At 65.1% G+C, this 19,858-nt stretch overlaps 1 protein-coding gene across 1 annotated transcript; it reads right to left on the minus strand.

Moving 5' to 3' along the window:
• Positions 1-159: 159 nt before the first annotated feature.
• On the minus strand, positions 160-15,291 carry NXPH4 (neurexophilin 4). Its single transcript, XM_055696828.1, has 2 exons — positions 15,168-15,291; positions 160-1,793 (listed from the first exon to the last, which is right to left on the minus strand). Exons 1-2 carry the CDS (start codon positions 15,213-15,215, stop codon positions 1,026-1,028), a joined length of 816 nt encoding a protein of 271 aa, XP_055552803.1. The 5' UTR covers positions 15,216-15,291; the 3' UTR covers positions 160-1,025.
• Between the last annotated feature and the right edge of the window lie 4,567 nt (positions 15,292-19,858).

Genomic DNA, 19,858 nt, shown 5'->3' on the forward strand with positions numbered 1-19,858 from the left:
GCCGGCACCGCGGGGCCCGACGGGAAACTGGAGGTGCAGCCCCCGCCGCGGGGCGCCCCGGTCCTGGCGCCGTCCGCACCTCCGTCCCCCTTCCCCTTCCGCTCCTCCCCCCGCCATCCCGGTGGGCTCCGCCGCGGGGGTACGGGATCAGCACACTCCAGCGCTTCTGCATGCTTTTTCCCAATGTTTTTCTTTATTTTCCACTTTTTTTCCATTTTAATTTTCTTAAAAAAATATGAAGAAGCCCCTGCCCAGAGCCGGGGGAGGCGCGGCCCCGCACGGGCCCGGCCGGCTCGGCGACAGCCCCCCCGGGTCCCGGCCCGTGGCGTGGCACCTCTTCAGGGCACGGCGGGTCTGGGCAGGGCCCCCCGGGGCGAGGGGTGTCCCCCGGGGCACCAGGGGCTCGGCTTGGTGCCCCAGCGCTGCTGCAGCCTGGGAGGGGGGGTGGGGGGCTGGGGGGAGGCTCCAAAGTACCCGGACGGGTGCCCTCGCGCACGCGCAGACCGGTGTGCACACACGTGTTCACACGCACATGCATGCACGTCCCCGACGGCTGCAGAAAAACAAAAGCCCCCCCCCCCCCCCAGCGTGCGGGGTGAAGCCTGAGCTCTCCCGTGCACCGGCACAAGGCAACCCCCCCCTGCTACCACCGCCCCTGCGCCCACCGCGGAGGTGCTGCGTGCCTAGCTGGTGCCATCGCATGGGGCTGTACCCCCCAGCTTGCCCCCACGCTCCCAGGGACCCCAGCCCAGCCTACAGCGGGGGGGCAGGCTCTGCACCAGCACCCCCCACCCTGCTGCAGGGGTGGGAGCGCAGGCGCGCGGTGGGGCTGAGACTCCCTGCAGCAGCTGTGCCCCGGGTGGGCTGTCCCTTGCCCCACTCCTGTGCCCGGGGAGGTGCTGCAGTGACGAAGGGGGGACTGGTGCGGGGGTGATGGGGTGCACCATGCAGCTGGGATGGGGTGCAGGAGCCCCCAGCCTCCATCTACCTCCAGCTCTGGCACCCGCCGCCCCTTCCTGCGGCCATCAGCCGAAGTAGGGGTTGTCGTGCTGGAAGTTGTAGTCAGGGCAGACCTTCTGGACCAGCTTGTAGTCGATGCTGAGGAAGGAGATGAAGATGCAGATGACCTTGAAGGGCTTGGCGCAGAGCCAGGCGGCGTGGCTCTGCGTGTGCTCGGTGAAGCACACCTTGGAGGGGTCATACAGGCAGGGCTTGTTCTTCCGTGCCCGGTTGGTTTTCTCGTACTCCACGTGGCAGTTGAGGGCCTTGGCTGGGCGCCCCTCAGGCAAGGTGCTCTGCTGGGGTGGTGGGTGGGGGAGTGGCGGTGGGGCTGGCACCAGCACCTCGAAGCCCACCGCCTTGGAGGGGGGCACGATACTGACCGAGACATTGCCCAGGCTGGAGGAGTTGTGGCGGAAATAGACGCTGAAGGTCCCGTTGATGTGGTCAACAATCTTTCCCGTCACCAGCAGGCTGAACTTCAGCGTCTTGATGTTGAAGTAGAAATCACCCCAGCCAAAGATCTTCTTGGTGCGGCCAGACTTGAGCGAGGGCTTGCGCCGGGCGCGGGGGCCCAGCAGCTCCCCAGCTGTTTGGTTCTTCTGCCAGTCCCAGGGGCTCCGCACAGCACCCGAGGGTGTTCCTGCGCCCCGGGGGGGCTCAGCTGGAATCAGCCGCCTGGGGTCGAGCATGGGGGGCTTCAGGGTGCCATAAGGGACATCCTTGAGGAGGCCGGAGGTGCCCAGCTCCAGGTACCCCAAGGTCTTGGCAATGTGGCCCCCAGCACACACCATCTGGGGGAAAGAGGGCAGAGACTGCATGAGCTGTGTCTGCTACCCCTCACTCATCCTCCTGTCTGCTGCCCTTTCTGCTGCCCCTGGCTCCTGACTCATCTTCCTGCCTGCTGGCCCTTGTGCATCCTCCTGCCTGCCACCCCTGGCTCATCCTGCCTGCTGCCCTGGCTCATTCTCCTGCCTCTGCTCCTGGCTCTTCCTCCTGCCTGTCCCCATGCCCCGCTCTGTGTCCATGTACCCCTCCTGCGCCCCTCCATCCCATCCGTGGCCATGCACCCCTCCGGGCCCATACGCCCCTTTAGTACCGCGCCTCCCCCCCGTCCACTATGCCCCCAGCCATGCCCAGAACCGAGCATGGCTGCACCCTGCCCACGCCACCCCCAACCCCTGCTCAGCTTCGCACAGGCCTGTCCCAGACACACCCCGGAGCCAGGGCTGCTTCTCCAGCATCATCCATGTCCCCGTGACAAGGAGAAGCAGGACACTGGACAATTCATGACTGCCTGCCCCACCACAGCTGAGACCTATTAAAATGGAGGGGGGTGGCAGGCAGCAGCGTGTGCAGAGATGGGGAGGCATCAGAGCCCCGCGCCGCCTGCCAGGGAAGCCTAATTGCATTACCCAGTGCCTCTGATCTGCAGCTGAAATTACAGAGACCCCTGCCAGGCTGCACGGCAGCCGCTCCGCCCTCCAGGATAATTACACCGGGTGGACACAGCTGAAGAGTGGGGTGCATTGTGTGCAGAGGAGGGGCACACAAGGAATGAGCAGGGACCCCTTGCTCTGCTGGAGGGGGAGGGGATGGGGTAATTTTCTGCATTCTGGCAAGGGAGGGAATTTGCAGCAAAAGCAGAAAAATGGGCAAGCAGAGGGAAGGAAAATGCCAGGCAGCTGCAAGGTCCCTGCGTCGGCATGGGGACACCCCCTTGTGCAACACAGAGCCAGGAGCCTTCGGCAACAGCTCTCACAGGGTGGGGAGAGCCAGCTCCTCTCCTGCTGGGGTAAATCGAGGCAGGGAGCTGTGATGGAGACTTGCTGCCTTGTCTCTCCAACCTGGGCGAGCTGTGAATCCAGTTAAGGAAGCACTGATGGGCACTGGCACACCAGGACTCTGGAGACGCACCCAGTCCGGGACCCATCTCCTGCCAGGTGCCAGCTGGGAAGGGACCATAGTGTCTGCTTCCCGAGGTTCCCCACCGCCATGGCTCTGCCGGTCCAGCTGCCGGCACCAACATTGCGTGGCTCAGCAGTGGCGAGCAGAGCCAGCTGGCACCTCTTCAGCCCTGGGACCCTGTCTGACGTGTCCCATGTCCCTCCCTTGCCTAAGCCCGCCTGCCCCCCCGCTTCCCCATCTCTCAGCTTGGCTTGCTCCTGGCTCTGCACCCTGGTGCCCGGTGTGCCCCTGCCTGCCCTGCCAGCTGCTCCCGGCACGCAGGATGCTGCTCCGTCAGCCCCGGCCTCGTCAATCACTGTCGCCCGCGAGCTGGCAGGTGCTCAGGCTGCTCTGGCAGTTTTTGCTCTGGACGACCTGTTTCCAGACGGGGACGCGGGAGGAGGGGAGTGGGGAAGGGAGGGTGGCGAGCAGAGCAGAGGCGCCAGCTGGAAGGGCCTGGGGGGAGCCTGGGGGTGTGGTGCTCCCATAGGAAACTGAGGTAAGCCTCAGTGCTGAATCCGACCCTGTGGGGCTGGAGGCAGGGCAGGAGGCACAAGGGTTGGCTCCTGCTTGCCACTGCTTGGGTCTCATCCTGACACCAGCCACCTTACAGCACTGTCAGAATGACTCGAAGCTGTTTCCCCCTCAGAGCGCAGTGCACTCATCCCATGACCCCCATCAGAGAGGGGTGAGTCCCCCGAGCCCACTCCCCTGTGGCCAGGCAGGTCTGTGTGCGGGGATTGGTCTGTGCTGGATGGAGCAGCACTGTGGAGGGCTGCCCCGGCCGCAGACCCCCACACTTGTTCCGTTCTCCACTGCTGAGCTGGAGTCTCTGGCCAGGCTGCGCGCTGCTGTCTGCAGGATCTATTGCCTTATCCCCCTAATGCTGCGTGCGCCGGGATCAGCCTGTAAATCTGCTCTGGCATGTGCTCGCTCTCGCCAGCACCGCACCGGCAGGGGAGGCAGCCGGGGCAGGGGCAGCGAGGGCAGAGAAGGCAGCGGGGGCAGGGGAGGCAGCCACGGCAGGGGCAGCGGGGGCAGAGAAGGCAGCGGGGGCAGGGGAGGCAGCCGGGGCAGGGGCAGCGGGGGCAGGGGAGGCAGCCCCGGCAGGGAGGCAGCCCCGGGCAGGGAGATGGCCAGGGCAGGGAGGCAGCGGGGGCAGGGGAGGCAGCCGTGGCAGGGAGGCAGCCGGGGCAGGGAGATAGCCAAGGCAGGGAGGCAGCAGGGGCAGGGAGATAGCCAAGGCAGGGAGGCAGCAGGGGCAGGGGAGGCAACCCAGCTGCTGCCGGCACTGGCCATTCTGCCCCGGGGCTCTGCTCGGGAACCGGCCGGTCCGGTCCGGGCTGCCTGGCCCCGAGTCTGTGGGCAGGGGAGGAAGATTTGTGGAGACTCAACCCAGCCCAGGGAGTGGGGAGAGGGGGCTCTGCGGTGCGGAGCTGCGGCTGAGCATCCCCGCAGCCCCCCGCTCCGGTCTGGCCGTCCCCCAGCTCCCTCCCCAATCTCTCTTTGAGCGCGGCTGCTGCCTTCGCCCTTATCTATATTTCAACGCAGCTTCAAAGCCGGGTGTCTTCACCAGCCAGCGAGAGAGGGAGCGAGCGCGGCAGGACCGCGAGATGAAGAGATAAATGGGGGAGGGGGAGAGGGGCAGCCCCCCAGCACCCCCAGCTCCAGCCGGGGGAGCGGTGTTTTGCGGGCCGGGGGACGGTGGCCCCGGCGAGCCCGGCGTTCCCCCTCTGCCCCAGCTCTGCTCCATCATTAATCCCACTCGTACATATTCATTAGCCCAGGAGACCCCGCGTCCTGCCGTGGGGAGGCTGTGGGCCTCCCCCCCTCCCGAGGAGCGCGGGCGGGCGAGGGGCAGCGGTAAGGCTGGAGCTGGGAGCCCCCCGGAGCCGCCTGCACCCTCGGAGGGGGGACAAGGAGCAGCGCAGCGCCTGCAGCCCGCGCGGAACGTGCGCATACGCTGCCCAAGCCCCCACCAGCCCGGGAAAGATTTCTGGAGGTTTCTCAGCTCTGCGCTGGCTTTCCATCTCAGCTAGGGCTGAGAGCCAGGACGGCTGGTTCCCCCAGCAGTGCTACGTGAGCCACTGCGGCCCTCCTCCCTCTGCCTCAGTTTCCCTTTCCCATTCACCCTCCTTCCACGATCCCCTGCTAGCAGTGACGGAGATGCAAAGGGAATGGGGATGCGATGGGAAGAGGCTGTGATGGGGAAGTGATGGAGACCAGAGATGCAGTAGGGACAGACAGGCAGTGGTGGGGGGATGCAGTGGGGAACACAAGGACGTACTGGGGAAGGAGGCATCGACAACGGCTCCCTGCATTACTGGAGGCTGTGGGTTCCCAGGCCTGGCTTGTGTGGGAGGATGGGGCAGGATGGGGCCAGGGGCTGTGGGGCACAGGCAGGGCAAGGCAGGGCACTCCTGGGGGTGTGCAAGGAGAAACGTGTCCCCCAGCCCCTCAGGGTAAGGGACTAGGCTGGCAGCATCCCACCCACCCCCAGGAGCTGCTGGGGGAACGGGGGATGAAAGGGAATTGCAGAGCAGGGCAGCAACTCTCGATGCAGACAGGGCTATTGATTGCAGCACAAGTGCAGGCCGGGGCCATGGGGGAGATCCTCGCTACCAGCAGCCCCTGGTGCAGCCCCCAGAGGACGGCTTCCCCGGGCCAGTCGGGGGTCTTGGAGCCCATGGGCCATGGCCACAGCAAGCCTCTTCCACAACAGCGCTGAGGGGAGTCAAGGTCACCCCCCCTGCACCCTGCCAGCACTGTCAGCATTCAGGGCAGGTCCCGCTCACACCTTGGGTTAAATATTAATGTTTCTGCTTGTGAGTGGTTGGGGTGCAGCACGCACACGCGTGCACGTGAGCCTCTTGGACCTGCTTCACTCGGGGGTGTCACAGTGCCTCCTGTCCCTGCAAGGGTGTGTGCAGAGCCCCCTCCCTCCCTGGCCGCACCAGGATCTGTCCCCTGTGCCAGAGGAGGGCCATGCCTGGCTCCACTGCACACTGGGCTCTGGCTGTGATGCACCATTCATGTGTGCTTGTCTGGTACGCTTGTTTTTTATTGTTACACATGCATGCGCTGCTGCATCCACACATTACCCCAAGACAACAATACATGTTTTTGCCGCTCTCAAGCCCCTTGTGCACTTTTCTGTGCGTGTGTGTGGCTGTGCAGGGCTGCCATGCGTCTGCAGGCACCCGTGTGTCACTCCACGTGTGCACAAGCAGCCAGGCAAGGATGCAGGAAGGGCTGGGGGCGGCTGCAGAGGGACTGGGAAGGCTCTCAGTGCCGGCATCAATTTGGCTTGTCAGGACCAGCAGTGATGGCCACTCACATCCCATTTGCTGGTGGGGCCAAGTGCCGTCAGCTGCTCCCCTGAGACCCACGGTCACCTTGGCGGAGGGAAGTGGATCAGCATGGGGAGGGGCAGGGTGGACCAGCTGCCCCAATGCGATGTGATGAGCTGCCAGCACCCTGAGAACAAGGCCATGACTGATGGGTGGGGTACCATCTCAAGGCAAAAGAGCCCCTGCCTGCACCAGGAGCAGAGTACCCATGACAAGCCTCACCAAAGGCCCTGTCCCTACAGCCAGACTGTCCCCTGCACCCAGCTCCAAGCTGTCCCCCCACCTCGGGAGCTAGTGGCAAAGCAGGTGCTGATCTGCTGATGGGGGTCTCCAGCTCTTCCCATGGGCACAGGGTCAAGCTGGTCTCTCCCCTGTCACCCCGCTGCCTTCGTTAGTGCAAGGAGATTAATTGGAGGTGGTGAGCGACAATCCCCACAGGCCCGCTCCCCCCGGCGCAGTGCAGCCCGGGGCGGTGTGGCATTTCCAAAGGTTAGCAGCAAACAAGGTGCCTCTGACAGCTCCCATTTATCTCGCTGGCGCCGCGCGGGTGCTAATGCGGTGGCAGGGTGACGCGGTGCAGCGGTGGGCTCTGCTGGGCTGTGAGGAGGGACCCAAGCCCACGCCTGAGGCGTGCAACACACGTCTGAACACCTGTGGATGGGTGAGAGCACACAGTGAGTGTGCACCCTGGGACGAATGCAGTCCTGTGCCTCCCGTGCACGTGCCCCAGTGCACGTCGGGGGGGCAGAAGCATTGGCAAGTGTAGATGAGGCTGGTGGGTGGCAGGCTGTTAATGGAAGTCCCCACGAGGCAAATCTGTGGTGATGATTCCTTGGTGCCAGGGTAACGATTTAACCTGCTGTTGGGCACACCTGGGCTGGGTCTGGGGTGCTGGTGGAGCTGGGAGGAGCCCAGGGGCCACAGACCAGAAGCGCAAGGTGAGACCCAGTCTGGCTGCCCAGCCCTGCCTGGGGAGGCTGCAACTGAGGATGCTGCTCCTCCAGTGGAGAGGACTCAAGGGCAAAAGGACGGGGCTGCAGGACGGGGAGAGGGCAGGTAAAGGGGGCCTGGGGAGAGCAGCAGTGCGCAGCCCAGCAGGGGTTACAGGGTTAGGGCTGCAGGTCCTGGGCAGGCACAGGGTGTCCCACAGCCAGACCCCTCCCTGCTGACACATGGGCCATCCTCTCCTCACTTTGCAACCCCTCAGTGTCACTCAGCCCCCTCCTCCTGCCCCCCCCCCCCCCCCCCCCCCCCCGGACTTCACATGCAGCCGCTGTCCCAGCACAAAGGGACAGGATGGACGTGGCAGGGCGAAAGGGCACTATGCTCCAAGGGATGCTGAACCTGCCCCAGTTCCAGGCACCAAGGGGTCGAGCAGGTGACAGACAGGGACAAGTCAGGATGCACTCATGCACAGCCACCCTGCCACACACACACACACACAGAGTCACAGTGATGGCCAGACAAATCCTGCCCTGAAGGTGAGCTCAGCATGACCACCTGAAGGCCTCCTCAGTCTTTCCTCTGCCTCTTCCATGCTGCCACTGCCACAGCTGCCAGCAGTTTACATGCACCCAAACCCAGCACAGCAGGCAGGCGGCTGCAGAACCCTCAGCACCAGGGTGGGCAAATGCAGCACCAGGCAAACCCAGCACCAGCACCTCCTTGGCAGGAGCAGAGCCCAGACAAGCTTGCCAAAGCCAGACCCACCACTGGGTGATTACAGCACCGTGGGCCTGCTGAAGCTGCTGGTGCCCACCCTGCACACGCAGCCCATGGTGGCAGCAGGACCCCCGGGAGCCACGCTGTGGTCCTGCTCCCGGTGACACCCATGCCTGAAGTGATGCTCAGGTGACGGCCGGTGTCGCCTCATGTGGGAGCATGACCTCTGCGGGGCCAGGAGAAATCAGCTTCCCCCAGACACACTTGCCTTCACCCCCTAAACAGACACCTCACTCCTTGCAGATGGAAAAAATATGCAAATGCTGCGGCTTTATTAACGCGCTCGGCACGCGCTGGCTAATAAATATTTCATAGCCCGAGTAGGACTTTTTTTTTTCCTCCTTCTTTCTTTCGTTTTGGTTCCTTTTCCCTGTCACTCGTTTCCTGCCTTTTCTTTTCTCAGCCGTTGTTTTATTTATTTATTACTTTTAAGGGCTTCATGGTGAGACAGGAGCTGGTAGGTGGCTGGGGGGGGAGCAGGGAAAAATGTACATCCCCAGTCTCTCCCCCCACGGGTGAAAAAGAAAAGTGCTGTTAAGAGCAAAGGAAAAAATATAATAGAAGGGAGGAGACAGCACCAGGCAAAGGATTCAGGGCTTGTGTGACTCATTGGACTCAAGGAAGAAAAGAGAATGAATGAGAAAATGAGGAGATAAACGGAGCGGGAAGGGGGTGAGGGGTGTGCAGGCGGGTGTGTACAAGCCAGCGGCGAGGGGGCACGGGGGTGGCGGGAGGGACAGGGACGCGTGAGCTGATGGGCTCGGAGGAAATTGAATCCTGCTCACCCAGGCAGCGCATTGCCAGCATCCCCTGGAGCCAGCCGCAGCCCAGCCTGCCTGAGACGCCCAGCTCGGCTTGGCCAGCGGGACCTGGCACCACACGGCGGGGGTGGGGGGGGGGCGGAAGGGGCTGGGGGTCAGTGAGGAGAGGGGCTGCTCCCAGCCAGCGCAGTGCTGCATGCTCCCGTGCGGTGCCAGGGCTGTGGCTCCCTCGGCTGAGCCCCTCGCGCTTGGGAGACACGGGCACGCAGTTACATGGATAGCGTGTGGGGAAATGGAGGCAGAGCCGGCAGGGACTAGTCCCAGGCACCCAGGGGTGCCCAGCTAGGATGCTCACATCCCCCCTTCTCAGCCCTTGTGGCTCTGCCTCAGTTTCCCCACGGTGGAGCAGGCTGCAGGGTTCTCTCCACCCCTCCAGAGCTGTCCTGGTTCTTTGGTGAGCGAGGTCTTCCTGGGGGGTGCAGAGCTTCCCCTGAGCCCCCCCCAAACCAGAGGGACCCCGGGGCCCTCAGGGATGCAGCCCCTACCTTCTGCCCAGCTGCCTCTCCTCCCCCCTGGCCCACCCCCACCCCCTTGCCTCACCATTTCACTTTATTATTGCAATAAATGTAGCCATAAAAGTGGCAGGTATCGGCGTGTGAGGAGATCGCTTCTCCTGAGCTATGGAAATGTAATTTCGAGTGTGCCCGGGAAATTTTATAAGATCGTATCAGGCGGGATCATAAATTGCATTTCCAGCCCCCCTTCCCCCCTGCACCACCACCCCCCCACCCCCCCACCCCCATGACACAGGGCTGGTGCGAAGGTCACCACAGAGAGGAGCAAATGCGGGGCTGTCCCCTCAGTGGAGACCCCGTCCCTGTGCCCCCCTCAGCACTGCACCCACTGTGCTACCCCCATCTCCCCCCAGCACATTCCCAGGGCCAGCCAGGATTTATTCTACCCAGCAGGAGAAGGAAGGGAGGAGCAGCGGCATGGACGTGGCTGTCCCCTGCACCACCCCCCCCCCCCGGCAGCAGAGGCTGATTAAAACCCTCCAAGAGACCCAGGGGTGCAGGGGACCCTCAAGGGCATCACTGAGGCCGCAGCTCCTCTTGGGCTGTGCTGTCCTGGGGTCACAAGGACTGCACCCCGCTGCAGCCGGGCACCGGCTACTGCCAGGAGCAGGGGATGACGGGTCCCTGCAGCCAATCGCCCTCTGGAAGCCCCTCACAATCTCTGGGGGCAGGATTTGGCCCCCGGTTGCATGCACCACCCTTCCTGGGGTCTGGGTCCCCAGCAGGCACCAGGCAAAGTGGTGCAAAGCATCACTCTGCTGAGGAACCGAGGACAGAGGCTCTGCTGCTCAGTGCTGGGGGGACAGGAGAAGGAATTAAGAGGGTCTTTCCCACTGTGACACCCACCGAGCCCAGCCCAGCTGCTGGGTGAGCCACAGGGGCTGGACCTGGACGGGGTCTGCACCGCTGGTGGCACTGGGCTGAGCAACATGCCACGCGCTGGGCGTGCAGCAGTCAGCCCCTGTCCGAGCAACAGGGTCTGATGGGGATTTATTTGGGGAGGGGAAAATTAATCCCACTGCGAGCACAGGGCCCTGCAGGCTCTTTGCAGCTGATCATTTCTGCAGGCTGGGCACTCATTTCCACAATGACTTTCCTTTTGCAACAGCGATCAGGAAAAAAGGCGGCGGGGGGGGGTGGTGGGGGGTGGAGAACACGGGCACAGGGACGTGATTATTTCTTTAGTAGCAATCCAAGCGGCTGGAGAGGAAGCTTCATCTTTCCTGGGCCATTTACCTTCAGCGCCCGAGCGCGAAGGCTGAGCCAGGCAGCTCTTCAGAGATGCTGGAGCTCGGCCAGGGCAGGCAGGGGGGTGGGAGGCTCCAGCTGCCGGGGTCTCAGCTCGGCATTGCCCCACTGCTGGGCTTACCGGCTGCTGGGACTTTGGCTCCCCGGGAGGAAGAGCTGTGGATGCGGGGTGGGGGGCAAAAGTCATTAATCTGGGAGCGTTAATTGGCATGGGTGTGATTAGCAGTGGGGCTGACGGGCGCTCAGCTCAGGGCTGCTGTCACAGATGGAAGCGCCCGCTTCAGCGGCTGCCTCACCGTCCCAGCTCGTGCCACCCCCTGCCAGCCCCCCTGCAGAAAACTGGCAATTAAAAACAAGGGAGGGGAGCAAGGGGAAGCAATAAGGCAGGCCCCAGATCTCAGCCAGAACACTACAGTGGAAGAGCAGGAGTGGGTCTGGCCGGGGGGCACCCTTTGGTGCCCCCCCCCTCCCCAGCCACTGCTCCTCCCCCCTCGATGGGAAGCTGAGCCGCGCCATGCTCCAGGCTCCAGCCTTATTGAATCTCTCAGCTCAGGGTGCAAAGGGCACCACAGGGAAGAGTTATTAAAAAAAGGGAAATGAGTCGCTTGGAAACCTTCTTTCGGAATAACTGTGTGTGTTTGTTTGGCGATAGATTAGCTCAGCCATGCTGAGCACACAGCACCCGCTGCAACAACGGTCAGCTCGGGAGACCAGCAGGAACCGGGAGAGGGGGGACGCATGGAGCTGCTCCCCTGGCCCCAGCAGCCGCTGGCTGGGCAGCGTCCTGCTCTGTGCCCGGAGGGACCCCTGGCCAGACGGGGGCTTGCAGGGCTGCACCGGCACCCAAACCCCATTTACCCCCCGCCCTGGTCCCAAATGGGGTATACGTCTCCAAGCCATGAAACAGTTAAATTCTCCCCATTAATGGGAGCTAGGGGGTGGGGTGAATAGGGGTGTCCTTGCACCAAAAGGGCAGCATCTGCTTAAGAGCAAAGCCATCTGTCAGCCAACAACCTGGCAGACGTGTGACAGCTCTTGGGTGACAGCAAGGGAAAGGGAATGAAGCAGGGCGAGTTTCCCGGAGGCTGGCATCCCACGCCACCAGCCTCCTGCTGGCATGGCCACCGGCGCTGCAAGGCAGGCTTTTCCCGGGAAGGGTTAATCCAGGAAGGAAAACCTGCCAGCAACACTCCAGGTGCTTTGCAGACACCCGCTATCTCACCTCCCCACCTGCTAGGAAGGAGGGAAACCGAGGCAAGGTGCTGGGGAGGCACATCCCTGCGAAGGCACAGGCAGGCAGCGGGGCTGGAGCAGGGATGAGGGAAGACACGCGGTGTCCTGGCTCCAGCGCCAAGCCACAACACCCCGCTCTCCTCCCGGGCACCCGGGTCGCTCCTGCCTGCGCTGGGGACAGTGGCACACTGCCCCTTCCACCACTGGCTCTTGTTCAGCACCTGGGGTGGATCAGGCCATCACCTGGGCATCGGGGACCACAAGGCTGAGGTGACATCTCTCTCCCAGGAAGGCCAGCAGGTTGCTGGCTAGGAATTGCCCTTCCTCTGCAAAATTCCAGCTGCCCCTCCGAGCCCAAGGATGGCAGCTGGATGTGCCGCAGAGCTACAGCCAGCCAGGGGCCTGTCCCATTGCTCCTGGCTGCACCTGGGGGGCTGGATGGGACCCAAACCAGCAGGAAGCCAGGCTAGACCCTACTCTGAGGGACCCCTAAGATTTAATGCTCAGTGCACAGAAAAAAAAAATATAATTCATAAATATAAACCAGCAGCCTGAGGAAGGCAGGGGCAGGGAGATCACCTGCAGGGAGCACTGGGCAGCATCTCTCCCGCCCGCCCAGGCGCTGCCATCCCGAGCCCAGGTGCATGGGGAGGAGAAGACAAATCCCAGGCAGCAGCAGCCATGAAGGGTAGGGGGTCGGGGGGGAGGTGATTTGCACACACACAGCGGAGATGGGCACCCACTGGGCTGGGAGAGCTTGTCCACCCCAGCAGGGAGATGCACACTGGCACACACCCCCAGCAGGGACAATCAGCACACACAGCAGTGGGGAGACACCCCGGGGGTCTGTCCTTCCTGCAGCAGTGATGCTCTCCCAAACATCCCCCCTCAGGAGCGAATGCTCGCCTGCCCGCGGGAGGTAGCCACATCTGCCTCTTCACCCACCGTTCCCACCACAACCCCAGTGGGACCGGCAGTGGGGAGCTCAGGTCCCGTGCAGCAACTGGGGCTGGGGGGGAGCTGGCAGGGCCCCCCCCACCCCTCAGGCTGCCTTCTGCCCTCCCAGAGAGGCCGGGAAAGTTTCTCCCCAACAGGCCCGGAGGACTAGGGTGCAGCTCCATCTCCCTCCCCCTGCGACCCAGCTGGGCACATGGCTGTGCAGAGCCTGCCCCCCCCTGCAACCCCGTCCCCACGCCAGGAAGCCCACGGACCACCGGCCAGTGCCCACAGACCACCGGCCAGTGCCGGGCCCGCACTGCAGAGGGGTTGGGGCTCACTGTCCCCCGCCAGCATCTCCCGGGGTTATTGCCCACACACATGGCAGGAGGCTCCCGCACCCAAGTACCCACCCTGTGCCCCGGGATGGGCCCACTCCCCCCAGCTGTGAGCCCCCTCCTCACCGCCCAGCGTGGCTGCCTGTGCAGTCAGGGAGGGGGACAGGGGCAGCGCCCTGCTCCTGATTTCATCAAAACAAAACCATTTGTCTTGAAGCAGCTCCAGCACCGACAGATGCTCTGCGTTAGATGGACACGGGGAGGGGGGGGGTCACGCAGAGCCACCCCCACACACAGACACACGCTCGCACACACATCTAGCCATCTATATACATACAGAGAGGAGCGTGCCAGAGAGAGACAAGTTGCAGGAGCCTTTGCCTGGGGGGTAGGGTTGTGCGGGGGGGTGGGGGGGGGTGGGGGGTGTCCCTGATGTGCATCCAATTCCCGAGAGGGAATTGACTCGTTTGATTTTATTCATGAAACAGAAAGTAAAAATGGAGTGTCAGGAAATCAGATCTGCCGTGTGATGAGCCTGCCCCCCCCCCCAGCAGAACTGTATGGCGGGGGGGTGGGGTGGCACAAATCCCCCCATTCATGACCACCACAGATGCTGACGCCAGAGGCAGCTGTAGCCCCCAAATAGGGCAGCTCCGGCTGGGTGGGGAAAGCCTTGCTGGGCTCCAGGGGGAAGGTGGCAGAGGCAGGGGACCCAGAGAGGCAAGTGGCCTTGGGAAGCATCAGGCATCAGGGGCCATCGGGGGGGGGGGGGGGGCTCTGCGGGTGGGGAGGGTGTCTCCGCATCTACAGCCGCTCCTCGACCTCCACTGACAGGCGAAGGGGCAAGAACAGGCAAAGCCCCCCCCGCCCCCCCCCCCCAGCTCAGCGAGGCCAAGCCTGTCCCTGGGGCAAATGCCCAGTGTGCCGCCCCCGCCGGCTGAGGGGGCACCCCAGCGAGGTGGGGGGACGGAGCTGGAGGGGAGCTGCCCCCCAGCAGAGGCAAAGGCCACGCCGGCGCTGGAGCTGAGCCCACACCAAGTCAGGACAGGGATGAGGCATCACCTCTGCAGGTGGTTTCGGCGCTCACACCCTGCTCGGAGCCGGGGGAACCTTGGCTGCCCGCCCCGGCCCTGCTCGGGGTGCGGCTGCCCCCCCCGCCGGGGCACCCTCCTGCCTCCCCTCGCTCGCCCCACCGCAGGCCCGTCCCGCTGCTCCCCCTCCGCAGGTGCGATGCAGGTGCGGGACAAGCGCCCCCCCCGCCCCCGCCCCCGCGCGGCCGCCCCCACGCTCACGCGCGGCTCAGTCTCGCGCGTCTCGCTGCCCTCCCCCCCCCCTTCCCCCCCCCCCCCCCCCCCCACGGGCACTTGCCAGACGGCGCCTTCCGCGCTCTGCTCCGGGGGGGCGCTGCTTGGAACCGGGGGCTGCACCGGCGGCGGGACACCACGCTGCCCCCCCCCCCCCCCAGCCCCACGGGTCCCCAACTCCGCCCGGCGCCGGAGCGCGGCGCCCCGCACCCCCCGCGCAGGGTCCGGAACAGCCCCCGAGCCCTCTCCAACTTGGGGCGAGCGGGACCCCCCCGCTGTGCGATCCCTGCCCGCTGCCCCCCCACCCCCGCGCCATACAACTCTCCCATTCACCCCCCTGCAAACGCGTCCCCCCCATGACGGCACGACCCCCTCCTCGCGACTGCACAAGCCCCCCCCCCCGGTTGTCCGCTATCTCCGTGTCTGCCTGAGCCCCCGCGCGACTGCACGATCCCCCCCTCGGCCACCGAACTGCATATTTCCCCGTTAGCCGCACGCCCCCCCTTCCCCCCCCCCGCAAGACCCCTTGCCAGGACTGCACACCCCCCCCCCGCGGAACGGCACGGATCCCCCCGGAATTGTAGCACCCTCCCAATAATTGCTCGACCACCCCCCCCCCCCGCCCCTGGAACTGCAACCCCCCCTCCGGGAACTGCAGCCCCCCACCCCCCCCCCCCCCCTCGAGCCGCGCACCCCCCGGCGGCAGCGGCAACTTTGCTGCCCGCGGGCGGGGCGCGCCCGGTGCCCCCCGTACCTGCAGCAGCAGCCAGGGCCCGAGCAGGGGCAGGCGGCGGCGGAGCATCGCGGGGCTCCCGGGATGGAGGGAGCACGGCGGCGGGCGGCGGGCGGCGGCGAGGGGAGGCAGGAAGAAAGTTGGAGACTTGCTGGGGCCGGGCGGCGCCTCCGCGGCGCCCCGCCAATCCCGGCCCGCCGCCCCCGCGGGGGGGGCACCGGGCGGCGGGCGGCGGGCACCGGGCAGCGGGCGGGGGCGGCTCCGGGGGGCGTCCCGGCGAGCCTGCGTCCAGCCCCTGGCCGCACCGGGGCGGCTCCGGGCCAGCCCTGTGCCCGGGGAGGGGCCAGAGCTGGGGCTGCCCCCCCTCTCCCTGGAGACCCCAGCACCCCGGGATGCTCCTGGTCCTGCCCCCCCTCTCCTGGGAAACCCCAGCACCCCGGGATGCCCCCAGTCCTGCCCCCCCCCTCCCAGGAGACCCCAGCACCCCGGGATGCCCCCAGTCCTGCCCCCCCCTCTCCCAGGAGACCCCAGCACCCCGGGATGCCCCCAGTCCCGCTCCCCCTCTCCCAGGAGACCCCAGTCCCGCTCCTGTCCAGGGGGATGTGCTTGCACCTGGCAGGGACAGTCCTGCCCATGTCCATCCTGCCCATCTGCACCTGGGGAGGGGAGGGGGTCCCCTGCGTCTGCCCCTCCCCCCAAAGACTCCAGCAAAGAAGGGGGAGCATGGTACCAGAGGGTCTCTGAGGGGCAGCCCCCAGGCTCTGCGCTCACACCGAGGTGCTCACACACAGGCACCCCTGCCTTGCACACCCAGGAGCGTGCAAACACCCCCAGTGCCTGCACCACGTCTCAAGCTGGACACGCAACCTGCCGTCACCTGCATGTACACATGTGTGCACGCACATGCACACATGTGTGCTTATCCCTCCAGCCCAGTGCTGGCTCCTCTCAGAGGGGTCTGCCAGGTGTTCTCATACCCCACCCCCCCCAGCCCCCCCAGCTCAGCAGGGGTCCCTCCCCAACACTAACCCTTTATTGATATTACTATTATTGTTACTGTTATTACTATTATTATCTAGTCACCTTCCCCGGGAAGCTGCCGGCAGGGGCTTTGGTATTAGCAGGGCTGGGGGCAAGCACAGGATGGGGGAACATTGCAGAACCGCGCATACGTGTGGAGACAGAATGAATAAAAGGTAAAGGAGAAATAAGCAACAGAAAGGGAGAGGGAGAGAAATGAAGGGAGACGGGAGAGAAAGGGAAGGGAAAGGCAAGGGCAGTGCCGATGCGGAGCAGGGGATCCAGGAGTGCTGGCACCATGGGACCCCAGCCAGCCCCATCACAGCCGCATACAATCCCCACAGCAGCCCCACAGCAGCTCTAGGCAGCACAGTGCCCGCCTGGACCAGCACCCAACACCCAGCACCTTGCACTCAGGGTCTGCAGCGGGGATGCAGGGGACCCCCCCTCCAGGGAAGATCCCTCAGCCCAACTCTTGCTGCTCCCCTGGTGCCAGTGCTACTGGCGGGTGTGTGAGCTGCTGCCAGCCCTGCAGCCCCTGCTCCTGCTCCTGCCCTTCTCCTCACTGCCCACACTGCCGGGAGCCTCTGTGCCCCTCTCCCTGCCCACCCGACATCCCACAAAAATCCCCCCCCCGGGAGCCAGGTGCTGCCCCCTCATCCAACTGCTGCATTTACCCCAGGCCTGCAGAAGGGATGGGGTAGCTGAACCCTGGCTGGGGGCTGCGGGGGGCCAGCCTTGCCGGCACGGCCCATGGGCCTCCATACCAGCTACCCCTGCACCGCCAGCGCATTGCCACAGCCAACGCCTGGGGGTCCTGGTGTCCCTGAGGGTCTCACCAGGGAGCAATGGGACGCTGGGGTCTGCGAGAGGTCCGGTTGCCCTGGGAAGACCCTTTGCACACAATTAATTAACAGCTCACTGGCCTAAGAGCTGGGAGGGCAGAGGCAATGGCATGGGAAATAAGTGAAGGTTTTAAAAAATAATAAAGATTGAAGGAAAAAAAGCAAAAAAGAGGGAGGGAGGGAGAAGGGAAAGGGAGAAAAAAACCTCTAGAGGAGATATAAGAAACTGATAAGTGAACAAAGAGCCGGTATTGAAATAGATCTGAGGGCCGCGCTGCGCTCGGGCTGCGCCGGATCCCTTTGCAGCGGGTTTGGGGCTTTTCAAAGGCAGCAGCTGTGTCCTCAGCTCGGCACCCGCGGGGGGCCGGTGCCACGCTGGGTGCTGGCAAAGAGGGTGCTGAGGGTTGACATGCTTGGCCGAGTCACGGGCTGGGGGTGTCATGGGGTCCTGTGATGGTGCTGGGGTCCCTTCATGACCCTGGTCCTGCTGCTGTAGCTGGGCACACGGCACGGCCAGGGCGGTGTGGCTGCCGGCACGAGGGCCTGACGCCCCAAGCACGGGCCGGCCCTCGCCCCCACTCCGCTCAGCCCAAGCCCACCGGGGTGGCCATGAGCCCCTGGCTGCCCAGCCCTGCTCTCCAGCCCCTGCTGCTCTCTGAGGGGCACAGGTGGTCCCCCCAAGTCCCCTGTCCTCAGCACCCAGTGCTGCCCTGGCTGTCCCTGCCGGCTGCAGCTGGGGGGCCATGTGGAAGGACCACGGTTGGGGTGAGGGGCAGTGGGGACACTAGGGAGGGGACAGACATCAGGCAAGTGGCCCCCGTGTGCCCCCCACTCCTCCCGCTGCCCCCAGCCCTCACTGAGCCAGTGAGCAGGCCCAGACCCCCCCACAGCAGGCTGTGTGGGACCTGTGCCCCAGCTCTGCCCGTTGCAGGGCTGCACATGGGGGGAGCACGGAGCGGTGCGTGCACTCGGGGGGTACACGGGGGGCACACGGGGGGCGCATGACGGCATGCAGGGCAGTGTGTGCATGGGGGGCACATGGACTGCACATGGAGTGGTGCATGCACCTGGGGGGGTACATAGGGTGCACACAGACTGGTGCGTGCACAATGGGGGCACATGGGGTGCACATGGAGCCGTGTGTGTGCCTGGGGGGCACACGGAGCGGTGTGTGCACACAGGGGGGCACACGGGGGGGGCACACGAAGCAGTGAGGGCACGTGGGCAGGCACATGATGGGGCACACGGAGCAGAGGGGGCACATGGGGGACACACATGGGGTCACACGGGGGTTCGCCTGCAGCCCCCCCGCTCGGTTCACGAGGGCGGCGGCACCACCTGGTGGCGGCTTCTGGGACCGCGCGCGCCGCCGGTGCTCGGTGCTCAGTGCCCTGTGCTCAGTGCCCGATGCTCGGTGCCCAGTGCCCGCCCGGTGCCCCATTCCCAGCGCCCAGTGCTCCATGCTCAGTGCCCAGTGCCCTGTGCTCAGTGCCGAGTGTCCAGCACCTGGTGCCTGGTGCTGAATGCCTGGGGCCGGGTGCCCAGTGCTCAGTGCCCGGTGCCCAGTGTTCAATGCCCGATGCCCAGTGCCCAGTGCTGAATGCCTGGGGCCGGGTGCCCAGTGCTCAGTGCCCGGTGTCCAGTGTTCAATGCCCGATGCCCAGTGCCCAGTGCTGAATGCCTGGGGCCGGGTGCCCAGTGCTCAGTGCCCGGTGCCCAGTGTTCAATGCCCGATGCCCAGTGCCCAGTGCTGAATGCCTGGGGCCGGGTGCCCAGTACTCAGTGCCCGGTGCCCAGTGTTCAATGCCCGATGCCCAGTGCCCAGTGCTGAATGCCTGGGGCCGGGTGCCCAGTGCTCAGTGCCCGGTGTCCAGTGTTCAATGCCCGATGCCCAGTGCCCAGTGCTGAATGCCTGGGGCCGGGTGCCCAGTGCTCAGTGCCCGGTGCCCAGTGTTCAATGCCCGATGCCCAGTGCCCAGTGCTGAATGCCTGGGGCCGGGTGCCCAGTGCTCAGTGCCCGGTGCCCAGTGTTCAATGCCCGATGCCCAGTGCCCAGTGCTGAATGCCTGGGGCCGGGTGCCCAGTGCTCAGTGCCCGGTGTCCAGTGTTCAATGCCCGATGCCCAGTGCCCAGCGCTGAATGCCTGGGGCCGGGTGCCCAGTGCTCAGTGCCCGGTGCCCAGTGCTGAATGCCTGGGGCTGGGTGCCCAGTGCTCAGTGCCCGGTGCCCAGTGTTCAATGCCCGGTGTCCAGTGCCCAGTACTGAATGCCTGGGGCTGGGTGCCCAGTGCCCGGTGCCCAGTGTTCAATGCCCGGTGTCCAGTGCCCAGTGCTGAATGCCTGGGGCCGGGTGCCCAGTGCCCGGTGCCCAGTGTTCAATGCCCGATGCCCAGTGCCCAGTGCTGAATGCCTGGGGCTGGGTGCCCAGTGCTCAGTGCCCGGTGCCCAGTGTTCAATGCCCGATGCCCAGTGCTGAATGCCTGGGGCTGGGTGCCCAGTGCTCAGTGCCCAGTGCCCAGTGTTCAATGCCCGATGCCCAGTGCCCAGTGCTGAATGCCTGGGGCTGGGTGCCCAGTGCTCAGTGCCCGGTGCCCAGTGTTCAATGCCCGATGCCCGGTGCCCAGTGCTGAATGCCTGGGGCTGGGTGCCCAGTGCTCAGTGCCCGGTGCCCAGTGTTCAATGCCCGATGCCCAGTGCTGAATGCCTGGGGCTGGGTGCCCAGTGCTCAGTGCCCGGTGCCCAGTGTTCAATGCCCGGTGTCCAGTGCCCAGTACTGAATGCCTGGGGCTGGGTGCCCAGTGCTCAATGTCTGGGGGTCCGGTGCCCAGTGCCCGGTGCCATGGGGTGT

Source organism: Falco cherrug, chromosome 19 (genome assembly GCF_023634085.1).
Source record: "Falco cherrug isolate bFalChe1 chromosome 19, bFalChe1.pri, whole genome shotgun sequence".
NCBI classification, from domain to species: Eukaryota; Metazoa; Chordata; class Aves; order Falconiformes; family Falconidae; genus Falco; species Falco cherrug.